We start from the raw sequence: 21,264 nt of genomic DNA on the forward strand, positions 1-21,264 counted from the left end.
ATGGCTTAGCTTGCCTCTCAGGAGAGAGCTTTTGCACATCTGCTATACTACGAAGCTGTACTGGGAAAGGATGTACTCCATGTTTGTCCCAGATCCAAGCTGCCTCTTTGCTAAGGTATGAATATTAGATAGATAAGTTTAGTTTCTGTTTTCTGGTGTGATTTTCTTAAATTGCCTGAGACTATCTTTATAATTTTCTACATGCATCTTTTGCAACTTTTGTGTAACGTTTTGGAACTTTTCTATTTCATTAAAAAAGATCCTTTCAAGCATCTGTCTGGATTTTTGACTGAGAGGATTTGTGGTACTAAAACCAGGTCTTTCCTTGATGTGGAAAAATCCTTTCCCTCTACCTCTCCTCACATAGACAAATGCTAGATTTCAAACAGATGCCAGTGTGGCAGAGCATAGCTATGTTTGCTACTCTGGAACTTTTCAAAGGACAAATTAGGATTACTGTTAGTCAATAGGAACAATATACAGTGGTGCCTCGCTTAGCGACCGCTCCGTTTAGCGACGAAATCACTTAGCGACGCTGTTTTTGCGATCGCAAAAGCGATTGTTTTGCGATGTTCTCTATAGGGTATTTTTGCTTTGCGATGATCGCAGGGAAGCGATCATCGCAAAGCCCCCATTTTTGCACAGCTGATCGGTGGTTTCAAAATGGCTGCCGGGGAAAACCATGGCCATCCGCTGTTTAGGGACGGATTCCTCACTTTAGAGGCACCGAAAATGGCGGCGCTATGGAGGATCTTCGCTCAACGGTGAGTTTTAAGCCCATAGGAATGCATTGAAGGAGTTTCAATGCGTTTCTATGGGCTTTTTAATATCACAGAGCGACGTTTTCATTCTGCAGCGATTTTTGCGGAACGAATTAACGTCACTAAGCAAGGCATCACTGTACGTGGCCCTAGCAAACATGTTCTCCACTTATTAGCATGCCTTGTCTGAAGGTTTTTTTAATAGAGGATATATTTGAATATACATATACAAGTAGGCTAATCTCATATTTACCCAGCAAATATGATTTTCTCATATGAAAATCACATTTGCTGGGTAAGTCTAAACTGAGACTAGTCAATTTAGCATTTAATCAGTAATAGTCTCATTCCACCAGCCTCAAATCTAAAGTTATTATTATGTAACCTGAATTCTTAGGTATGTTTACTTTCAGTTATGACCACTGCTGGACAATGCAGCAAGTCTGTTCCAGCAAATCAAGAAGTGCTGCTATGTAATTGCTAAAATTATACATTTATTAAACTGGGTAATCAGATAACATACAATAGTGTTCTGGAAAGTCTAGCACTCCAGAGATCAAACCCTTTCAACGGTATTCTGAGTGCTTTAAGCAGAACAACAGAAGCACCCAGTTTGTTCCTTTCGCAGTGCTTATACCTTCTACAAGACAAGCTGTTACCTCAACAACATAGGCTTTCTTGCTAGAAAAATACTACTCTTCACTACATCATTAAATCATCAGCCCAGTATTATGGCGGTTGCTGCCATCATCCATCCTCTTATGTCACTCTAGCTATCTTTGGAAAATAAATTTCTTTATAAATCCAGCAAAGTATAAAACTAAATGGAGTGATCTCATTAAAACACAAACACACACAATCATTTTTTCAACAGCAAATCAAAACACTAAAGGAAATTATTGTCTGAAATGAAACATGCTACAGTTTAAGCTTTTCTAGCATGGTAATTACAGGGTTGGTAAGAATTAAGCAGCTAGAGAAGCAGCTCTTGCAACCCATTTGCAATGTCAGATGTAATCACAACCTGCTAGTGTGGAAACTGCAAACACTTCAGAATGATTTTTTAAAATTTAAATAAATGCTCCTTATTAAAATTAAAGTAACTACAGAAACATTTGGAATGCTTCTTTAAAAATGGGCCAGCTATATTTGATGTAGATTTACTCAATCATTCATGCACTGCAAAGATCTAACATACCTTCTCATATTCAGTTATGGTTCAGCAATGGTTCTTCCATAAAAACTTAACTGAACCACTTTTATATCACTGTCAATCTAGAGTTGAGAACCTCTTGGGCATCATTTTCAGTTTTCAAATAACATTGATACCTAGAATGGGGCATTTCTCCTAACAGGTTGCTTTGTGTGTGACCCTTTTTTTTATTCCGTTCTAATTTGCAAAGCCCCTGTAGGCATAACATTCCTTGGAAACATCCGGTTTCTTAAGATGTCTGTTTTCTTCCTAGAACCCTGACTCAACAACCCTAGTCTTTATATTACTCCACCAGCCCTGACAGGCTTATTGTTCCACCCTAACGCAATATATATACATTGGCCAGTTTCTATTGTTCCAGTCTTGTTCCCTTGCCATCAAAGAAGGCCATACAAGCAGATTTTACTTTGGGCCACGTTGGTTCCCTTCATTAGAGAAAGGTGAGGTATACTGTATGTGTGAAATAATATACATACATACTATTATTTTGTTATCAGAGTGCTTAGTAGAGATCTTATTTTGCAAATACAAGGCACAAGGTTTAGTTCCCAGCATTTCTAGTTCAAGACCGTGGGCACTAGATCTGGAAAGATTCTGCCTAAGAACATCAAGAGCCAATACGGTCCAGTTCTCCAAAGATATGGCCCACTCCTCTACTGATTACATCGCTTCAGCCTGCAGACTTCACAGGACGCGATGACCTCCATCCATGGATCCTCCATCTAGATAAAGAGCAGGAGGTTGGGCTGGGCCCCTTTCCCCCTGAGGCTGAATATTCTATGTGAAACTCAGATGTTGTGTTTGGTATAGCATCTCACCACATTCTTGTCTACTGTCAGACGTAGTATAGCCAGAAAAATCTATTACAGGAAATTATGGTGGTGCTCTGGCACAGGGTAGCTTCTCTTCTTTCATAATAACAGCTATTAAATGTGACTTGTGGGTGTCGTTACTGCTTTAGAAAAGAGCTCCAATGAAGAAAATGCTAGGCATGATTTTGTGCCAACAGGAAGACTCAAGGACAATAAAGATATGATGGCTTTTCAAACTCTGAATTATGAAAAGGAGGAAGGAAAAATGAATTGAAAAAATATAGCTGTCTCCAAAACAATATTGGTGATAATGTTTTCTGTAACATCCTGGAAAACACTGTCTAGACATAATAAGAAAAACTTACTTTAGTAGTCAAAGCATTGATCTCTCGTTCAGCTTTATGCAGCTTGCCCATTAGGAGTGTATTTTGCTCGTTGCTCATCTGCAGTTCTTTCTCCACACACTCAAGCTGCAGCTTAACAGATTGTTTTTCTGCCTTAAAATGAAAAATAAATTGTTCAAACTGCTTGAGCAAAGTGATTCTTCAACTACTATCTTAAGTTTGTTTACAAAGAAGCAAAATTCTACTGATTTTAATGGGGATCACTCCCACTAATTAAGGAAACAAATATTCTGGTTGGAGTCTTTTGGTAGTATCACAGCACAAAATTTCACATCAACTTATTTCAGACTGAATGCTTTCTTTACATAAGGATGCACTTAACCTTTCTGTAGGCACTAGATTATAAAACAAAACAAGAGACACTTATATCCTCATTCCCTTAATACATTGACTGACTATTAATTTGATAGTGAAATGGAATCATAAAAAGTAACCAGTAAGTGCACAGTATGCAGCTGTACTGTATATGTGTGTGCACGCACACACACACACACAAACATGCTCTGAAAGGAACAGAACTTTTTAAAAATATGCTAAAATTACTTGACCAGAACAGGTAGGCTTCCAAAGTGCTAAGAGCACTTTGTGGAGAAGGAAAAAGAAGCAAAAGAAAGCAGAAAGATTGCACAAGGCTTTCCGGGAAGTCTACAGCTGAGGGCTGCTATGAACAGAAGCCCGCAAGTGCAAAGACGTCCGTTTGCCCTGCCAACTAACTACAGTTGCTTGTTATATCTGAATTGAACAATGTTTTTAGCATTACATTTAGTTCAGAGAAAAGACAACAAATTAATTGTTTGTAATTGGCTTGTTTTTCTGGCACTGATCACAGCTAGTTTCTCTTTCAAGAAACCACAATAACCTTAAAACTGAAAAAAAATCTTTCTGAGCTCCTCACCCAGGAGTAAAAGAGGAGAATGCCCAGTTTTGTTCCCAAAGTGCTACATTACATTTAGCTTTATGTCCAAATTAGCTACAGAGTATTAGGATGTTACAGCTGAAAAATAAATGCTCATCTTGAGAAAAAGATAGGGAGAAAGCGGGAGCAGGAGACAGGTCTGTTTAGGCCATGTAAGGATCGGAGGTTTCGGGGGGGGGGGAAGAGTAGATGTCCATTGAGGTAAAAAGAACCCTCTACTGCACTCTGTACAGATGGCTCCATTTCCAGAACTGCATCTTCTCCTCCTTGCCCACCACATACTGTACTTCCAAAACACTCAGCATACATGCTGACAGTCCAGCGTATGGCCACCATGAGAAAAGGGCTTCTTGGAAGGCATCTTTTCTCCTGAACTTCCTGCACTCCCTGCCATATATCTTATGGCATTTCAAGGTTTTTCCACATTGCCTAGAATTTTAAATAAGGATGTACAGTTGCACCATTACAGCTCCTACATCTCTTAAATGCAAGTGTGCATAACTGTGTGCCTGTCATTTATGCCCCACCCCATGTACAAATGAAGATATAGCAAATGGCCAAGATAATGGTGTGGGGTATAAATTCAATAAATAAAATAAATAATAAATAAAATAATGCTATTGAAGTAGCCCCCTTCTGGCCAAAAATAATATAATTATCTTAACATTTAAATTTCTTTTTAATATTATGTATATTTCATATATGGCCATAATTATAAATTGTGCAGTGCTCTGACACAAATAAAGACAGAAGAAAGAGTGTGGAGTCCAAAAATAATGGTGTACTTTCTACATATTAAGATCTTTGCACAGAACATAGATGAGCATCATCTGACCTTGCAGATAAGGGCTGTAATTCTGATAATCTCTCACAAGGCTATTTTGACTGAATTAACATGCATTTGCGGATTTAAAGAAATCTCTCTGTGTGTTACTCTCATACACAATATACACTCAAAGAAAGGGGCAACAAAGACCTGTGGTTATTGAAAATACATAGAAATCTGAGGTGGTCCATTGAGAAAAGGAAATTGGAAAATTTATGATGGCAGGACAGTGAATTGGTTTAATTAAGCCAGAAATAAATATGAAAAATATATTCAATGGGGAGATGTGGTAAGAGAGAAAGTTTGCTGTAAAGTTCAGCAGAATTAGTTTCTCTGCACTGTAGGGGGATGCCTGAGGAAGGGAAGAAAAAATGACAACATTCCATTTCCCATTGCCCTGGTTACTTCTCATATCATATGGCTATACACTATTGAGCTTTGGAACTTGCAGACAAAGTAACTTAAGCCGTATTGCTCTATACCACTCACAATGGGAAAGTGGAAAAAGAAAAAGAATGTCCATTTTGTCTTTGAACTGATTATCAATTGTTACTTTATTCCTTAGGATACAAAAAAATCAGACACCATTTTTATTTGCAGAGTCAGGATGCTTGCTAGAATATTAAAAAACACAAGGTCCCTCCGTCTTCCACTTATAATCATGTACATCAAAAAGCCTTATTTATAAAATTCAACATTATACATTATCATTGGCACTATCATAATCTAACTGATCCTGTGAACAAACTGCCCATGTACATTTTATGTACTTCTTTGTAAGGAACCAAGCTTACCTGGGACTGGGAAAATTACACGAAAGAGACATAGCCAAATACAAGGCACTTTACTGTTTTCATAGCCTGCTGTGAGATTACATCGAGATCCAAATTCTTTACATTCACATACATACAGCAATGCACAACTTTTTGATGAGCTTCAGGGGGGAGAAAAAAAAATCACTTTACCAACCTCCAGGGATCTTGTGGTAGCTTGCATCTCAGTTAACTGTCGCATCTGTATTCTTTGTATATTTTCTGCTTGCATGCCAGAATTCTCTTTCTGGGCTCTTAGTTCTGCTACTTCAGCTTCTAGTCCCTTCAGTTTCTGTTGTAGTTGGGTCTTTTCCCGTAATAGTTCTTCCACACGCTTGTGATCTCTTGTAGGATCAATACTATGCAGCTGGTTATGTAGTTCTTCTTTATCTTTATCCAGCCTTGCAATCTGTTAGTAGATGAATATAAAAATAATATGGGTCTAATGCAGTCTGAGAGTGGTCACAACGCTCACACATTGAGGAATCCCATATGACTCAATTTTCCTCTCACCACCCCAAACAAGCCTATGTATGTGCTCAGGAAAGCATTACAGAAAATAAGTCCAATCTAGCACTTACGTTGCAGAATAACCTGCAAGTACAGACATACTGATGGCTGGATCAAAACAGGGGTGTTGCAAATGTACCTCCCATTTCATGCCATTATCCTGTGTTGACCTCTTTATTACCACATATATAGTAGAGAAAAGGAGTAAAAATATACTCAGCTCCAGGCAATGCACCTTTGGGTAACTGCATAAGGCCACAGGCATTTATAAGCACACTACCTTATAAACATGCCCGACCAGAAAATAAAATGCTAAGAAGTATCAGTAAAGGAATGTTAGTTCTCTATTTTAAATGGAAAATGTTAAGCCTTCAACCACTATATTATTAAAACTACCATAGTGCTTTGACACTTTGCAACAAAAAACATAAAAGAGAACTAATTGAAACATTGTATTCTGTCACATTTGATATCAGTCAGGAAGAAATGTCAATGCATTTTTATTTCAGCAGTAATTTTTGCTTTATTATGAATAGCGGAAGAAATAATCTATTTACATTATTCAAAAACACAATAGCAACTGAATGCTGAAATGCTAGGCACTACCGTTTGATAGTAAGCCCACTAAACACAGAAACACTGATTTCTGAGTAAATACGCACAGGACCATACAGTAAGTTGCACAGGTTGATGCATTTCTTTAAAAGTTTCTGGAAATTGAGGACATGAAGTATGGTACTTCCAATAGGACTCTAATACATCTCAGTTTATTTAAATTTTAAAAAGTATATTCAAATTCTGTTTCTTATGTTAGGACTTACCTCAGATTCATATTTTAATTTTGCTTCTTCTAAAATACGGATGTGCTCTGCTCCCTGGTGCTCATACTCTGATTTGAGGAAAGTATGTTCATAACGAAGTTTGTTATATTCTGTTCTATATTTTTCTACTTCCTAAATTAAAAAGAGCATGTGCGATTGAACTGAAGCAAAGTGATTAAGTAATATGAAATTATGCCATTATCTCCAGAATGGGCCAGTGCAACATTCAGAGTGTAAAACAATCATGTCAACAGTCGTGAACTGTTCTTAATGGATTTTAGTTCTGCTTCCAGAAGAATCACATGAAGTAGCGCAGGCCTAATCAGCTGCCTAGAGCTGCACCACCACCAAGAGTATTGCAGCTAAGCCCTGCTGCCAGACACTGAGGTACATCTAGGCAAGCTTTGACTTAGTTGCCTTCCTAGTCATTTGTATTGCTCTCTGTGACTCCTGTGGTGCTGGAGGAGGCTCTTGAGAATCCCCTGGACTGCAAGGAGAACAAACCTATCAGTTCTAAAGGAAATCAACCCTGAGTGCTCACTGGAAGGACAGATCCTGAAGCTGAGGCTCCAGTACTTTGGCCATCTAATGAGAAGAAAAGACTCCCTGGAAAAGACCCTGATGTTGGGAAAGTGTGATGGCAAGAGGAGAAGGGGACGACCGAGGATGAGATGGCTGGACAGTGTCTGCGAAGCAACCAACATGAACCTGACACAACTCCGGAAGGCAGTAGAAGACAGGAGGGCCTGGCGTGCTCTGGTCCATGGGGTCACGAAGAGTCGGACACGACTAAACGACTAAACACACACACTGTGACTCCTGTAGGCCAAGAGGTTTTGTGAGGCAACAGTATAGGGTGGATGCTAGGCCTAGCCCTTTGCACCAGCCTAAAAATACCACCGCATCACTACAGAAGCAAACTATAACATATCAAAAACTAACAACACAGCATGACAATTATACAGTAACAACAAGGTATCTTAGAATGTTCACTTTAGGCACCACGTTTTATTCTAGGTATTGACAAATTAGAAGGGAATCTGAAGAGAAAGAAATATGATGAGTTAAGCAATCATGAATGCAAATCATACATGGAAAAGCTGTAAGACCATAGCATGCTGAGATTTTGGGGGGAAAAGACTAAAAAGGCTGGATAGACAATTGCCATTTAATGAAAACAGCTTTCTCCCATCTTACTTCATTCAGCTTCCGAAAGTGCTCTCTCATAGGTGTTTCCAAATCTTGTTGTATTTGTGTTTTCAGCAATTCTAGCTTCTGTGGTGTTATAACCTACAAGAGATGTCCAGGGGAAGTAACTAAGCATTTGCAATAAAGAACATGCTCAGAAAATAGATGGCACACCTTTCTATATATCCTGCTATCATTTAATATTTGAACTGCATACTGTACATATATCCTGTTTCAGGATGCAAATACTCCAATATCACTTACTTACACTGCATGAATGCCTAAAGCACAGAACCTGTCAACAGATCAAAACTATACAAAGGCTAGTTCAACTGCTTAACTGACCGCAAGATTCTTCTCACCTGGCAATTGCCAAACTGTTTGAAGGAGAAGGAAAATACTTAGTAAGACTGCAATCCTTAACATACATACTTTGACATAAATCTTCTAACTGGAGTAGAACTCATATCTGAACAGAAGCACGTGATTATATTACATATTACCTACCTAAAAGCCTGATCTTAAGAGGAGACAACAGTTTGAACAGACTAGCTGTGTAATAACTCAGTGTGGAGAACCAGCATGCTGGACTAGGAGTCAAAGATTCAGGTTCAAACTATTACGCAGCTGATTAACCTTGGAGCACACTAATTATCTCAAAGAGTTATTATGAGAATAAAATGGAATGAAAAAGAGGACAAAATGGGGGAAATAAGCTTTATAAGATACAAAAATCATTACAAAGGAATGTAATACAGTATCATTCCTATTTAATCAAAAGTGATTGTATTAGTCTAAATGTCTTATTGAAGAATTTATTGTATACAAACTGTGGTTGCCTCGTACACTTCTTACAGCTTTGATTCTTTTTAATAGCTTACTACACCTACTGTCTATCTGTCAGAGAAAGTGTGTCTGTCATCAACAAAATTAGAATACCAGAGGCAGTATCACAGGAAGCGTATAATTGCTCAGTAGATTTAATATTTTTCTTCATATGGCATGGGAAATACGATTTAAGCTGAACGCTTTAGTTTATGAACCTAAATTTCCCTGCAGGCCACTAACAGAAGTTCAAGCCATGTTCCCAAAAAAACAAAATCCATGAAGCTTAATTCCATGAGTCCAACAGGCCCTTGGGATTTTTGGCTCCGCATACCTTTTGACAAATTACCAGGCAGAATCTTAAAAGTCTGTAATATAGTCTGGCAGTCCTATATTCCTAGAAAAGGTCACAAATCCCCACTGGTCTAAGCCCTTACTCCTCTACGAGTCTAAGTAGCTCTTTAGATATCAGCAGTTGTCATAAAAAGTTTAGTTAAAATTGAAAACAAGAATTAAGAGCTAAAACATGAAGTATATGAACCAAGATAGTGCATAACATATTAATGCAGAAGTCTGACATTTATAAAGCCCACTCGAAAGACCCAGGTCCTCACCTGCAACTTTAACTCCTCTACTTCCCTATTTTTATCCAACAGTTCTTCTCTGACTTCAGCAAGCAGAAGCTGAAACTGATCATGAAGTGTTTGTTTTTCATGTAAAAGCTGTTTCAGCTCATTTTGTGATTTTGTATACTCATTCAAAAGCCTGCAAAAATAAATTCCAAAATTTCATTGTACATTATGACAATGCTCTCCTTTTTTGCTACTTTATTTAGCTATACAGTGGTGTCTCGCTTTACGATTGCCCCGCATTATGACGAATCCGCTTAACAATGATCTTTTTGCGATCGCAAAACAATGGTCTAAATGGGGGAATTTCGCTTTGTGACGATCAGTTCCCTGCTTCAGGAACCGATTCTTCACAAAACGACGTTTTTCTAACAGCTGGTCGGCGGTTTCAAAATGGCCACCGGGTAATTAAAATGGCTCCCCGCTGTGTTTAGGGATGGAATCCTCGCTATACAGGCAGAGAAAATGGCCGCCGTATGGAGGATCTTCCCTGGACGGTGAGTTTTTACCCCATTGGAACGCACTGAACGGGTTTCAATGCGTTTCAATGCGGTTTTTTATTTCGCTTTACAATGTTTTTGCTTAACGGTGATTTTCCTGGAACGGATTATCGTCGTTAAGCGAGGCACCACGGTATATGCCGCTATCTGCACATCTTTTTCAAAGTATGAAAGAACAAGTCCCTAAATCAAACACCCCTCAGTCAACAGTGAAGATGCAGATAACCATGGAAGGACAGACAAAATGGAAAAAAGATGGTGAATACTGCAATGAAAGAGGTTTGGGTAGCAGTTTAATAGATTTGTTTGTGCTAAAGAAACCAAGATGATTCATAGGAACAAATTATAACACTGCAGAACTACTGTGCACCCCTTTCATTACATTAATTCCATAAAGTCTCAGCACATCTCAAGAAACACAAGACAACAGCATTTCTGTGGCCACTTAAAACAAATCCAAATGTCAGATTTTCCACTGGGTCCTTTTTTTTAAAGGATTTCTCACACAATTCTGGCTATCAGAAATGTTTTAAGTTTTTAATATGTGTAAAACATAGGTTTTTCCCTCCTCAAAATGAAACAGAAACTAAGCATACTTTACCTTGTATGTTCTGCTTTTAAAGTTTGGTAATTGGTCTTATGATGTTCACATCGCATCCTTTCATCAATTAACAGTTTTTGCACTTCTGCTTGTGAACTAGCAAGATCGCCACTTTCACCCACGGGAGAAAGGATATTTGGCAAGGTATCCATTCTGACTGAATGCTAATGAGATGACAATCAGGTAAAAATGCTTTCAGCACAAGTCTGCTCCTGTCATAGAGACTGCTTTCTCTCCAAAGGGCATTCCCATGGGCCAGATTACCTTTGCAAACAAAAACACACCCAATTAGTAGTCCATGAACTCATGGTTAAAAGCTCTTATATGAATCCATGTTGCAAAGCTTTATGGTTCTTCTGGTAAGGTTAAGATCTTAGCTAAGGCTATATATTTGTACGTTTTAATCAGATGTAATTCTCAAATTTAATTTTTTATTTATTTATTTAACTTATATGCCGGCCACACTACTAATTAATCTGTTTTGAATTTCAGTTTATTAACCCTCATCCAGTCCATTATCAGGTCCAGACACAAGTTCAGCACAGAAATCACCTCACCTGGATTGGTGGAAAACGAGAGGTAGAGCTGAGTGTCATCAGCATATTGCTGACTCCTCAGCCTAAACCTCCTGATGACCTCTCTCAGCGGTTTCATGTAGATGTTAAACAGCATGGGGGACAGTATTGAGCCCTCAGGAACCCCATGACATAAACGCCATGGGACAGAGCAACTGTCCCCCAGCACCACCCTCTGGACATGGTCAGCCAGGAAGGAGCAGAACCACCGTAAAGCAGTGCCCCCAACTCCCAACCCAGGCAGCCTATCCAGAAGAACACCATGGTCGATGGTGTCGAAAGCTGCTGAGTGGTCCAGGACTATCAACAGGGTCACACTCCCCTTGTCTCTCTCCCGGCAAATGTCATCGTACAAAACCTGGCCTGAAACCCGACTGAAATGGATCCAGAAAATCCATTTCATCTAGCAGCGCCTGGAGTTGCCCAGCCACAATTCGCTCCCAACACTTTGCCCAAATAAGGGAAATTCACCACTGGTTGGTAGTTAACCACCAGCCTTGTGTCCAGGCTTTTTTAGGAGTGGCTGAATTACCACCTCTTTCAAGATGGTAGGGACCACTCCCTCTCTCAAAAAGGCGTTCACGGCCTCCTGGACCCAGGTGCGACCCCCCCCCTTGGCAGATCTTCCAATTAGCCAAGATGGGCAAGGGTCGAGCGGAGTGGTGGTAGAATGGACATATCTAAGCATCCTGTCCACATCCTCAGGTCTCAACAACTGAAACTCATCTGTTAATACTTGACCTAAGCACGGCACACTGGACACATCCTCCCATTCTGCAGTATCAGTGGAATCCAACCCACTGTGAAACGGAGCAATTTCCCCCTCAAAATGAATGGCAAATCCATCTTATTGAACTAAATATGTTAACTTGTAAGAGCATTGCACTTAATGCCCCATCACCTAAACCTTTTTATCCTCTACTACACTAAACGTCATATTGGATGCAAAATACCATTCTTCCAGAAAAATGTTTTCTTTGATGCTTTTTGTGAACGTTACCTGTGACCAGACTCTACCCAGGCTTGTCACCTTTTAAAATAACCTGCCTTTAAAGGGCTTGACTTCAGCTATAAACATACTAGAACAAGCACTTAAGGCAGAGGTCCCAACCCTCAGTCCGCAGCCCAGTGCCAATCGTGGCCTGAGCCAAACCGGGCCGCCGAGACAGACGTCCCCCCCTGCATGCACTCACCCCCGCACGGCCCATTTGTGGCTCCGTGCGTGCTCCAGCACCTGTGTGAGTGCCACACCACTGTTTGTGCCTGCACAAACAGTAATGCTGCACTCACATGGGTGCACTCTATCATGTGAGAGAGTTCATTCGCCCAAGCGCGGGGGGTGCCCCACCTTCCCCAGCCGGTCCATGGACCAAAAAAGGTTGAGGACCACTGAGTTAAGGAACAAAAAATTATATGTTCTTTATTACAAAGTAACAACTGGTGAAGAAAACAGAGTTGGACATAAGCTTTTCTCAAGATACAAGCCAAATGCCAAAATGCAGAACCTCCCTCTTTGGACAAGAATTAACTTCTCCCCTTCTCTACAGAATGTCTGGCTCCTCCTCCTCATTCAGGCTCTTCTGGAGATGCTCACCTCCTGCATCACCCCAGCCAATCACCTTATTTCTCCTGTGACCAGGCAAAATTGGTTAGGGTTCTTCTATCATACTAGCTAAACTGTCCCTTACACTCTGATGGAAATGCAACAGCCACCATAATATTCAATATAGGGACTATACTGCATTTCCTGATAATTTTTTGCTATTACTAGTACTTAAACTAACTGGCCAATAGTAGTCCTAGTGTCATAGGTTCTTTTTTCTTCTTTTTTGATATTGTGAACAATACCCCCTTTTAATGCTAACATCTAAATATCATCTGCAGGAAGAAAAACAGACTTGAAAGGCTAAAGCCTCAGGCATTGCTATTAGATAACCTACTCTTGAATGCTGTATTTCAAAACAAACTTATCCACTGTTGAGAGATTTATCCTGAAAAGAAATATAAATCTATCAAATAATGTTAACAAAAACAAAACATAGGTATTACTGTATATATTAAACAACACTATCTCAGGACTTGGAGATGTGTACTTTTGTAATAAATATTTTAGGGTTCTTAGGTGTGGTCAGAAATTTAAAGTGTTAAAAAATTCAAAAGGCGTACAGCTGCAATATAACAGTAACAATACATGGAGAAAAATCATAATTAAAATAAGCATTTAATAATCATAAATGAAGACTAAAGTTTTACTTGTTGTTACTACTGGCTTTTAAATTGTTCTCATAATCTATTGATTTCCTTTTAATTTTTTTGGTCATTGTTATTAGAAACCAAATGCACTGAAATAACCATTTGAATTATACTGACATCTTGTGGGAAGTTTCCAAACATTCAAACACACAAAATAATTTATTTAGAGCTTTCCCAAAACATGATGAAACTTGGTGTAACAGAAAATAAAGTAATGTATTTTCTGATTGGTCACAGAACTGTACTTAAGTCATGTGTAAAAGGAACATCTTTATCTGCTGTAAGTCAGATTACTTTTTCCTATGCTGTGTGTTGCTTCATGTCATGTTATGCTGCCAGAGGAATGTCTAGTCTCTATTTGTTGTTGTTGAGTCATTTAGTCGTCTCCGACTCTTCGTGACCCCATGGACCAGAGCACGCCAGGCCCTCCTGTCTTCTACTGCCTCCCAGTGTTTGGTCAAATTCATGTTGGTTGTTTCGATGACACTGTCCAACCACCTCATCCTCTGCCGTCCCCTTCTCTTGCCTTCACACTTTCCTAACATCAGACTAAGTTGTTGGTTTTACTCTCAGTATCATAAGTATCTCTGCTAACCAATATCTCCTCACTCTGCTGATATTATGAGAATAAACATTATAATCAAAATTCTCAACAGTGCATGGGTTTTGTAAGAACAGCTACACTAAAATGATATAAGCACACACCTAGGAGCAGCTCTTCCCATATACAGTGGACCCTCTACTTACGGAATTAATCAGTATTGGAACGGTGGCTCGAGGTCGAAAAGTCTGTAGATCGAGTCTCCATTGACCTACAATGCATTGAAAACCGATTAATCCCATAACCAGCTGTTTTCGTTCTATTTTGTTTTTTTTCTGGTCTGTAGGTCGATTCTCCGACTGCAAGTCGAATCTAAATTTTGCGGCCAGAGAAGTCTGTAACTCGAAAAGTCTGTAAGTCGAGCTGTCTGTAAGTCGAGGGTCCACTGTAAACTATTATGATTCACATTTATACTCTTTTTTCCTCCAGTGATCTCAGGGCTCACTGTTATACATCTTCTTACAGTGTTCTCCTCACAACTGTTGAGGATCCCCTGTTGAGATCATTTAGACTGAGAATATGACTGATCAAGATTCACCCCTGCACGTTTCTAAACTCAGAGGCTTGAACCTGGATCTCTCAAATCCCAGTCTGACACTCTAATCACTATACCACTACAAAACTCTAATCCTGACAGCTAACATATTCTTGGAAAGCATCACTTTTGGGAAGCAGCAGCCTAAAGTTCGTTATTAAGTTTTAAGCCTCATCTTCAAAGACGTCAGTGTTGCTTCATTATAATAGCTTTAGGCAAACAATGAAAATCCATTTATTCTCACAAGCTTTGGAGGTAATAACTTAGCGAGGAAGTCACAATTAGAGTAAATCCATTAGAATCAATGGAATTTACAGAGGAGTTGACTCATCAAAGATCCACCAATTCAGTGGACCTACTCCAGTTCTACCTAAAACACTAAGTAACAAAATTTCAGCCATTCAGTATTTAGGTGGAGTTTTCATCCTAACATTTTGATGGTACATTTTTTGCAACAAGTGTACTACAAATTGATGCCTGAAAGAGGAAAAACTAATCTTATACTTTTTAAAAATAGATTATTGAACAGTTCCTTGTTTGAAAATCAGTCTCCAAGTATATATAATACAGTATATTAAGCATAGCACTTCATAATGAATCTCCACCAAATGCAACACTTCGCATATTACGTTTAATGAAACACCCCCTTAGCAACAAACAAGCACACAGTAGCATACAAGACCTACCCAACATATCACATCAGAACAAATACTGTACTCAGAAAAAGAATCTTGAGATACCTTAAAAATGGTGATGGGGTGGAGAAACAAAGCTAGTTCACTGGCCAAACAAAAGGGAAGCCATGTGGTCCTTGTACAATATTCAAAGGCAATGGTAGGTTATACCTCTATTAGACCACCAAAACATCATAAAGAAATGTAGCTTTCGGACCGTACGGGCCTTCATCAGACTGGGCACCTCTGACAAGAGGTTTGCTGCATTTCTGAGGTTTGCTGAGGACTGTCACTCCAATCCTCAGCCAAAAACTACCCTCAAACAAAAAACAAAACAAAAACCACACAACCTTTTGTTTCAATGTAAAGCAACAAAGGGGTGAGGTGGGAAAAACAAGCGGGCAGCAGCCTATCAGGTGAGTTTCAGACAATTCAGTCAGCATTGCCATAGATGAAATTTAAAACCAACATTGTCGGCTTAACTTTGCTGCCATCAGTTTGAAACCCACATAAGTATGACTTTAAAAACTCCTCTTTTTTGCACCATCCACAAATAAGAGATCCCAGCATGATGAAGGTCCATATGGGCCAAATTCTAGCATTTCTTTATGGATTTTTAGTGGTCTAATACAGTGGTACTTAACCTTGGGTTACTCAGGTGTTTTTGAACTGCAACTCCCAGAAATCCCAGCCAGCACAGCTGGTGGTGAAGGCTTCTGGGAGTTGCAGTTCAAAAACATCTGAGTAACCCAAGGTTAAGAACCACTGGTCTAATAGAGGTCTGACCTACCCTTGCCTTTTCATTGGCCAAAGTGCCAACTGGACAAGCCCCTGCCTTTCTGCCAAATTATACTAGGGGCATAGTTTTGTCCCTTGGGTAGAAGGCCTAGAGCTCAAAGATGGAGCACATGTCCTGCGTACCAGATATCTCAGGTTCAATCTTAGGCACTTCTAGGTAGATTTGAAGAAGACACCCATCTGAAATCCTAGAGCTGCTATTGTTCAGCACAGAGAGTGCAAACCACTAAATCAAATAGACCCAAGGGTTTAAAACAACGTCAGCTTCCCCTGTTTCCTGAGGCCAGTGATAAACAAGGACCTGGACTCAATTCCCCACTGAACTATTAAGGTTCCCAGGGGAAGGTGTGGCAATGGTAAAACCACTCCTTAAACATCTCACATAGTTTGAATCCCTCTATTAGAGTTGCCAAAAGTTAGATGGAACTTGATGGCAGATAACAAAGCACAAACAGGCCATGCACATTGGTAGCATTCATCATGCAGGGCTAGGTGCAGAGGGGGGAGCTGAGATATAAACGTAACAAGTAAATAGGTAAGAAAGGATGTGCAGCATTAGAACAAAGGCTGGAGGAATATACCTTTATATTTTTATCCACATCACTGATATGACATTGGATAACTTTGCTTGTCACAAATCACCATCATGTAGATCATCCCTTAAAAATTATTACTGAATGTTCTCCTTACTCCAAGTGTTCAATGTGGATTTCATTCACCAGCACCTCTGCTTTAGACAGGGTATTTTGTACATAAAAATAACAGGAAATCTAATCAGCATCCCCAGTCCAAACAACTAACAAAACAATATTGCAGTTGAAGTGAATCACACAAAAGAAGACAGTCTAATGAAGTGGGGGAGAGAGAATGCTATCAGTATGGAGGCAGGACTGAACTTCAGCAATGAAACAGGCGTTACCTATTTGCAGTCAATCTTACAGGCCACGTTTTAGCAAACGAATTTAAGAGCACATAGAGGTGACCCAGTGCAGTGGTTAGTTGTAGGATCAGGGAGATAACAAACCAAATACTCTTCTCAATCATGAAGTGCAGCTGTGAACCCACATACTTTTTTTCCACACCTAAGCCTATCCACTGCATAGGATTTTTGGGAAGACAAATACGGGGGAGCGTATAACCACCTCACCTCCTTGGGAGGAACAAAAATGCATAAACAAAGCAAAACAAAAGATTAAAGGTGCCGAAACTCGCTCCCGGAAAGTAAGGCGTAGAACTTTCACTTCGCCATGTAGTAGGAACAGCTAAAAGAAGCCACCAGCCAAAAAACAGAACCATTAACGCTTCTCGACAAACAGGCACCCCACCACCTCTCTCAGAAACCGCCCCTGTCCAAGCGGCCTTTTCTCTCTCTCTCTCTCTCTCCTTCATTCCCTCACCTCCAACGGGTCTTACTCGGCTCGGCTGTTTAAAAATGGCGCTTCAGCTCTGCTCGCCCCTCCCCTCCGTTCTCACTTGAGCCCTTGCGGGACCCGTACACTGTTTTTCACCTTTTCATTTTCCGAGCGGCCGGTAGGAACCCACCGGACGGGGTGTTAGGGGCAGTCCTAAAGCATCACGGGTATGCGGAAGCGGCGTGTGGGGAAACAAGGCGCGAGGTGGCGCGCGAAGACACCCCGGGGGCGGAGTTCGCTCCGGTCCCAGGGAAGCAGAACCAATAGCGGAGGAGGGAGGGCGTGGCTCTTTTGCTATTAAGGTGTGTGTGTATTTGTGTGTGTTGCTTTCTATCTATAGAGAGAAAGAGTATTTTTTATCTCTGTTTACTTGCTGCGCTCAATGGGATGGCTTCCAGGTCAGTTCGTATCTGGGAGGAGAATACTATGATTCTTTAGGCTTCCCCTGCTCCAATTTTCCTAGGAGGAAATTGCGTTGAATTCAGTAGATTTACTTCCGAATTAAAGATACGTAGGAGCGGATTTCTGATTAGATGCATGTTATGTCAATTACGCGTATCCTGCGAGGTTTAAGGAGCTAACGAGGTCGTTTGAAAGACAGGGAGATCGAGCGCCAGAGCTGTTTCATCATATAATAAGATGTGGAGTTTTCAGTAAATAATATAAAATAAAACATGGATTTGTGTGATGAATTGAGCGTGTTACAGATGACAGCTGTAGCTGATTTTCCGTCCAGAAAAGCGGTATACAGTTAGAATGGCAGAGAGAAACAAAAGAGAAAGTCGGTTATCGAGAACATTGGCCGGTTACCCAAAGACTTCTGATCTAATCGAGGGCGGTAACGTTTGTGTTCTCTAACAGGGAAATCTAAAGTATTTTGTTGGAACAGGTCCTGCTGAGAGAATACTTAAACTGTGTACAAGATGGTGTTCCGTTAGACACTGCGTGATGAATTAAATGCTAAGAAGCGTTTATTAATATACTGCTTTTAACGTTTAATATGCATTAGGTAATAAATTTTTGAAAGGTTTTCTATCTGTTCTATAGCTAAGTTAAAAAAGCTAGCAATTGTTCACCGTTCGTGTAACTTTTCAGTTCTCATGAAAAATTTATTCCAACACCTAATTAGCTGGCAGTGTTTTTTGTATTAACCAATTATCTGTTGCAAGGATGCTTACTTCAGCTGACTGGATAGCTCATTGAGTTGGTAAAGATTAGAAGTTATGTTCTAAAACTATTCAAGAAGAGCCAGCCTGTGTAGCCTTGGGCAAGCCACACAGTACCCCAGAGGAATGGAATGGTAAACCACTTGTGAGAAGTCTATATACTTCTCCCTTCAACAACACTGGGGGGTTAGAGGCACTGAATGGTGCAGTTCAAAATTCATGTATAATTCCTGTGCCCCTCAAAATGTAACTACAAACCATAAATACTTGATTCTCTCTCTTTCTCAAAGGCTGACCTGACCTCTGATCTAGAGAGTGAATTAGAGATGTTGTGTTTGGGGTCAAGTAGATCACTTTGACATCTTCAGTGTTGAACTCATTGAGTTCTGGGTAACCAGGGTCACAATATTTATTGAATATTAATTTACTGAATATTAATTATTGAACAAAATCTGTGTATAACTAAAAACATTACTGTTGAGATCAATGCAGTTCAAGGGAGAAGTGTTATCTAGAGAAGCCTGTGATAAATTGGAATCAACTTGAGACCATATAATTGTTAATGTATTATAACCTAAACAGCAGTTGGAAATTAATTACTGCTGTTGATAATACAGCTGTCATCTTCTGTATTCCCCTTCACTTGGTTTCCATCCTCACAATCATCTACATTTTGTGTATATAATTGTGACTTGTGCTATGCTCCATGTGTCTGAAGGACAAGATTGTTGTCTGTGAAAATTCCCACAGAGAAATCTAATAGCCTTAAAGATGACACAGGTGTTATTGTTTTTATTATACATGCTGAAATAAACCAGTTATCTCTTTGAAAATTGTTAGAGAGCACTATAACCCAGATATAGAAAACTTCAGTATTGCATATAGTTTTATTTTCCCATACATAGCATGAACAAATGGATGCCTATGCAGCTGTGGTAGTAGAAACCATTGTCTCATTGAACACAGAGCAATGCATTTCTCAAAAACATGAACCAGATGTGAAGCCCTCATATTGGCCATTTTAATTAGAAATATTAATTTTAAAAATCTAACCAACCCATGCAAGCCTAAAGAGAACTTACTCGAGTCAGTTTTTTAAACTACTAGAACCTTAATAGTTCAAACAACAAAACAAAAACGGGAATCCATGAACAATAACAAAATTCAGGGATCACTAAATGTTACAAACATGATGAGCTTTTGAGTTTTCCAGAACTCTTCACAGAAGGTATAGAATTGTAGGTGAGGAAGTAAAACAAGTCAAAGCTATGGTCAGATGTAGTCATTGTCCTTGTAGCAGACTGACTTGTAAGATGGAGGTTGAAGATTCAATGGAGAATGATCGTAGCCTCTGTACCTCATTCATCTTACAATTTCCCCTTCTTTCCTAGTAGTCCCTGAAATATTGTAGTATTTAAGCCTTTTTAAAAAAGAGTTCCGGATAACTCAAGAAACTTGTCAGTAGCTCAGAGCATTTTAAATTTACAACGCAGTGCATACTCTGAGGCTCTTCACAATTAAAATATAACTAGTTTATCTGTATATTTCTGTGTACATACTTCTCCTTAAGAAAGCAGAAGGAGCAGCCAGATGCCTCTGTGAAGTCCACAGAACATGATAGTTAAGTCAAGCATTTGGTGTCATGAGAGACAAGCGGCTCAACAACAAGGTTCTCTTTGACACCGTTAAGAACAGTAGGTATCACTAAACTTCTCAAATTGTAAGATTTAAAAACAACAGAATAGTGACACTTTAAAGTATACTGCTTTTATACTACTCCACAGCACTTAAAGCACTTTCTGGGTGGTTTACAACATAATTATGCAGGTGACATATTTAAAGGCTAACAAGTTTTATTTGACTTAACAAATTCCATTCATTTAAGTGTTTGTGGACTATAGCCCTCTTCGCTAGCTGTATAGAATGTAGCTACAATAGATCATAAATAGACATTCCTTTTTTTAAAAGAGCATAAGCTCACAATATGCATTATTTCCCCCATCAGATCTATTCTCCTTCCTATCTCTAAATTGGCAATGCATGTGAGGTGGTGACCACTTACATGATCGTATTCAGGCAGCCATGTGTCCAGTTTGCTAACTGCAGACAAATAACATTATTGATAACCTGAGAGCTGATTTTTGTGGCATATGTCAGCATCTGGAGCAGCACTTGTTAGAAGGAAAGAGGCTTTGATATCTGTGCTTTACAAGAAAAAATCAACTGTTGGAACTGTGATCCACTAGAAATTGATCAGTCAGGTTTCCATGCTTTATTTTTAAGCACCCTTTTACTACATGTCTCTACACTCAGTAAATTATAACTACCTTAAATATTTAAATGAACAAAAATATATAGCAGTTCCAAAACAGTGATACAGTACATCAGTTTGCAAGTATCTGTTGCTATTTTGTTGTAACTGCAGGTTTGAT

At 39.4% G+C, this 21,264-nt stretch overlaps 1 protein-coding gene across 3 annotated transcripts in view; it reads right to left on the bottom strand.

Moving 5' to 3' along the window:
* Positions 1 to 17,826, bottom strand: part of CEP83 (centrosomal protein 83) — a 28,792-nt gene extending 10,966 nt beyond the window's left edge. For 2 of the 3 annotated variants that reach the window (XR_013536652.1, XM_020815811.3), the window contains exons 1-7: positions 17,652 to 17,826; positions 10,819 to 11,082; positions 9,703 to 9,853; positions 8,273 to 8,365; positions 7,076 to 7,207; positions 5,902 to 6,153; positions 3,152 to 3,283 (exon numbers count right to left, since the gene is read on the bottom strand). Coding sequence is in view for 2 of the 3 variants with exons in the window: in XM_020815811.3 (XP_020671470.3) it covers positions 3,152 to 3,283; positions 5,902 to 6,153; positions 7,076 to 7,207; positions 8,273 to 8,365; positions 9,703 to 9,853; positions 10,819 to 10,970 (912 nt within the window). In the remaining variant the exon portion in view is untranslated. Of the gene's footprint in view, positions 1 to 3,151; positions 3,284 to 5,901; positions 6,154 to 7,075; positions 7,208 to 8,272; positions 8,366 to 9,702; positions 9,854 to 10,818; positions 11,083 to 16,835; positions 16,969 to 17,651 lie in introns of those variants that run through there. The other variant, XM_078376038.1, reaches the window with a different exon arrangement.
* Positions 17,827 to 21,264: the final 3,438 nt, after the last annotated feature.

Source organism: Pogona vitticeps, chromosome 5 (assembly GCF_051106095.1).
Source record: "Pogona vitticeps strain Pit_001003342236 chromosome 5, PviZW2.1, whole genome shotgun sequence".
Taxonomy (NCBI): Eukaryota; Metazoa; Chordata; class Lepidosauria; order Squamata; family Agamidae; genus Pogona; species Pogona vitticeps.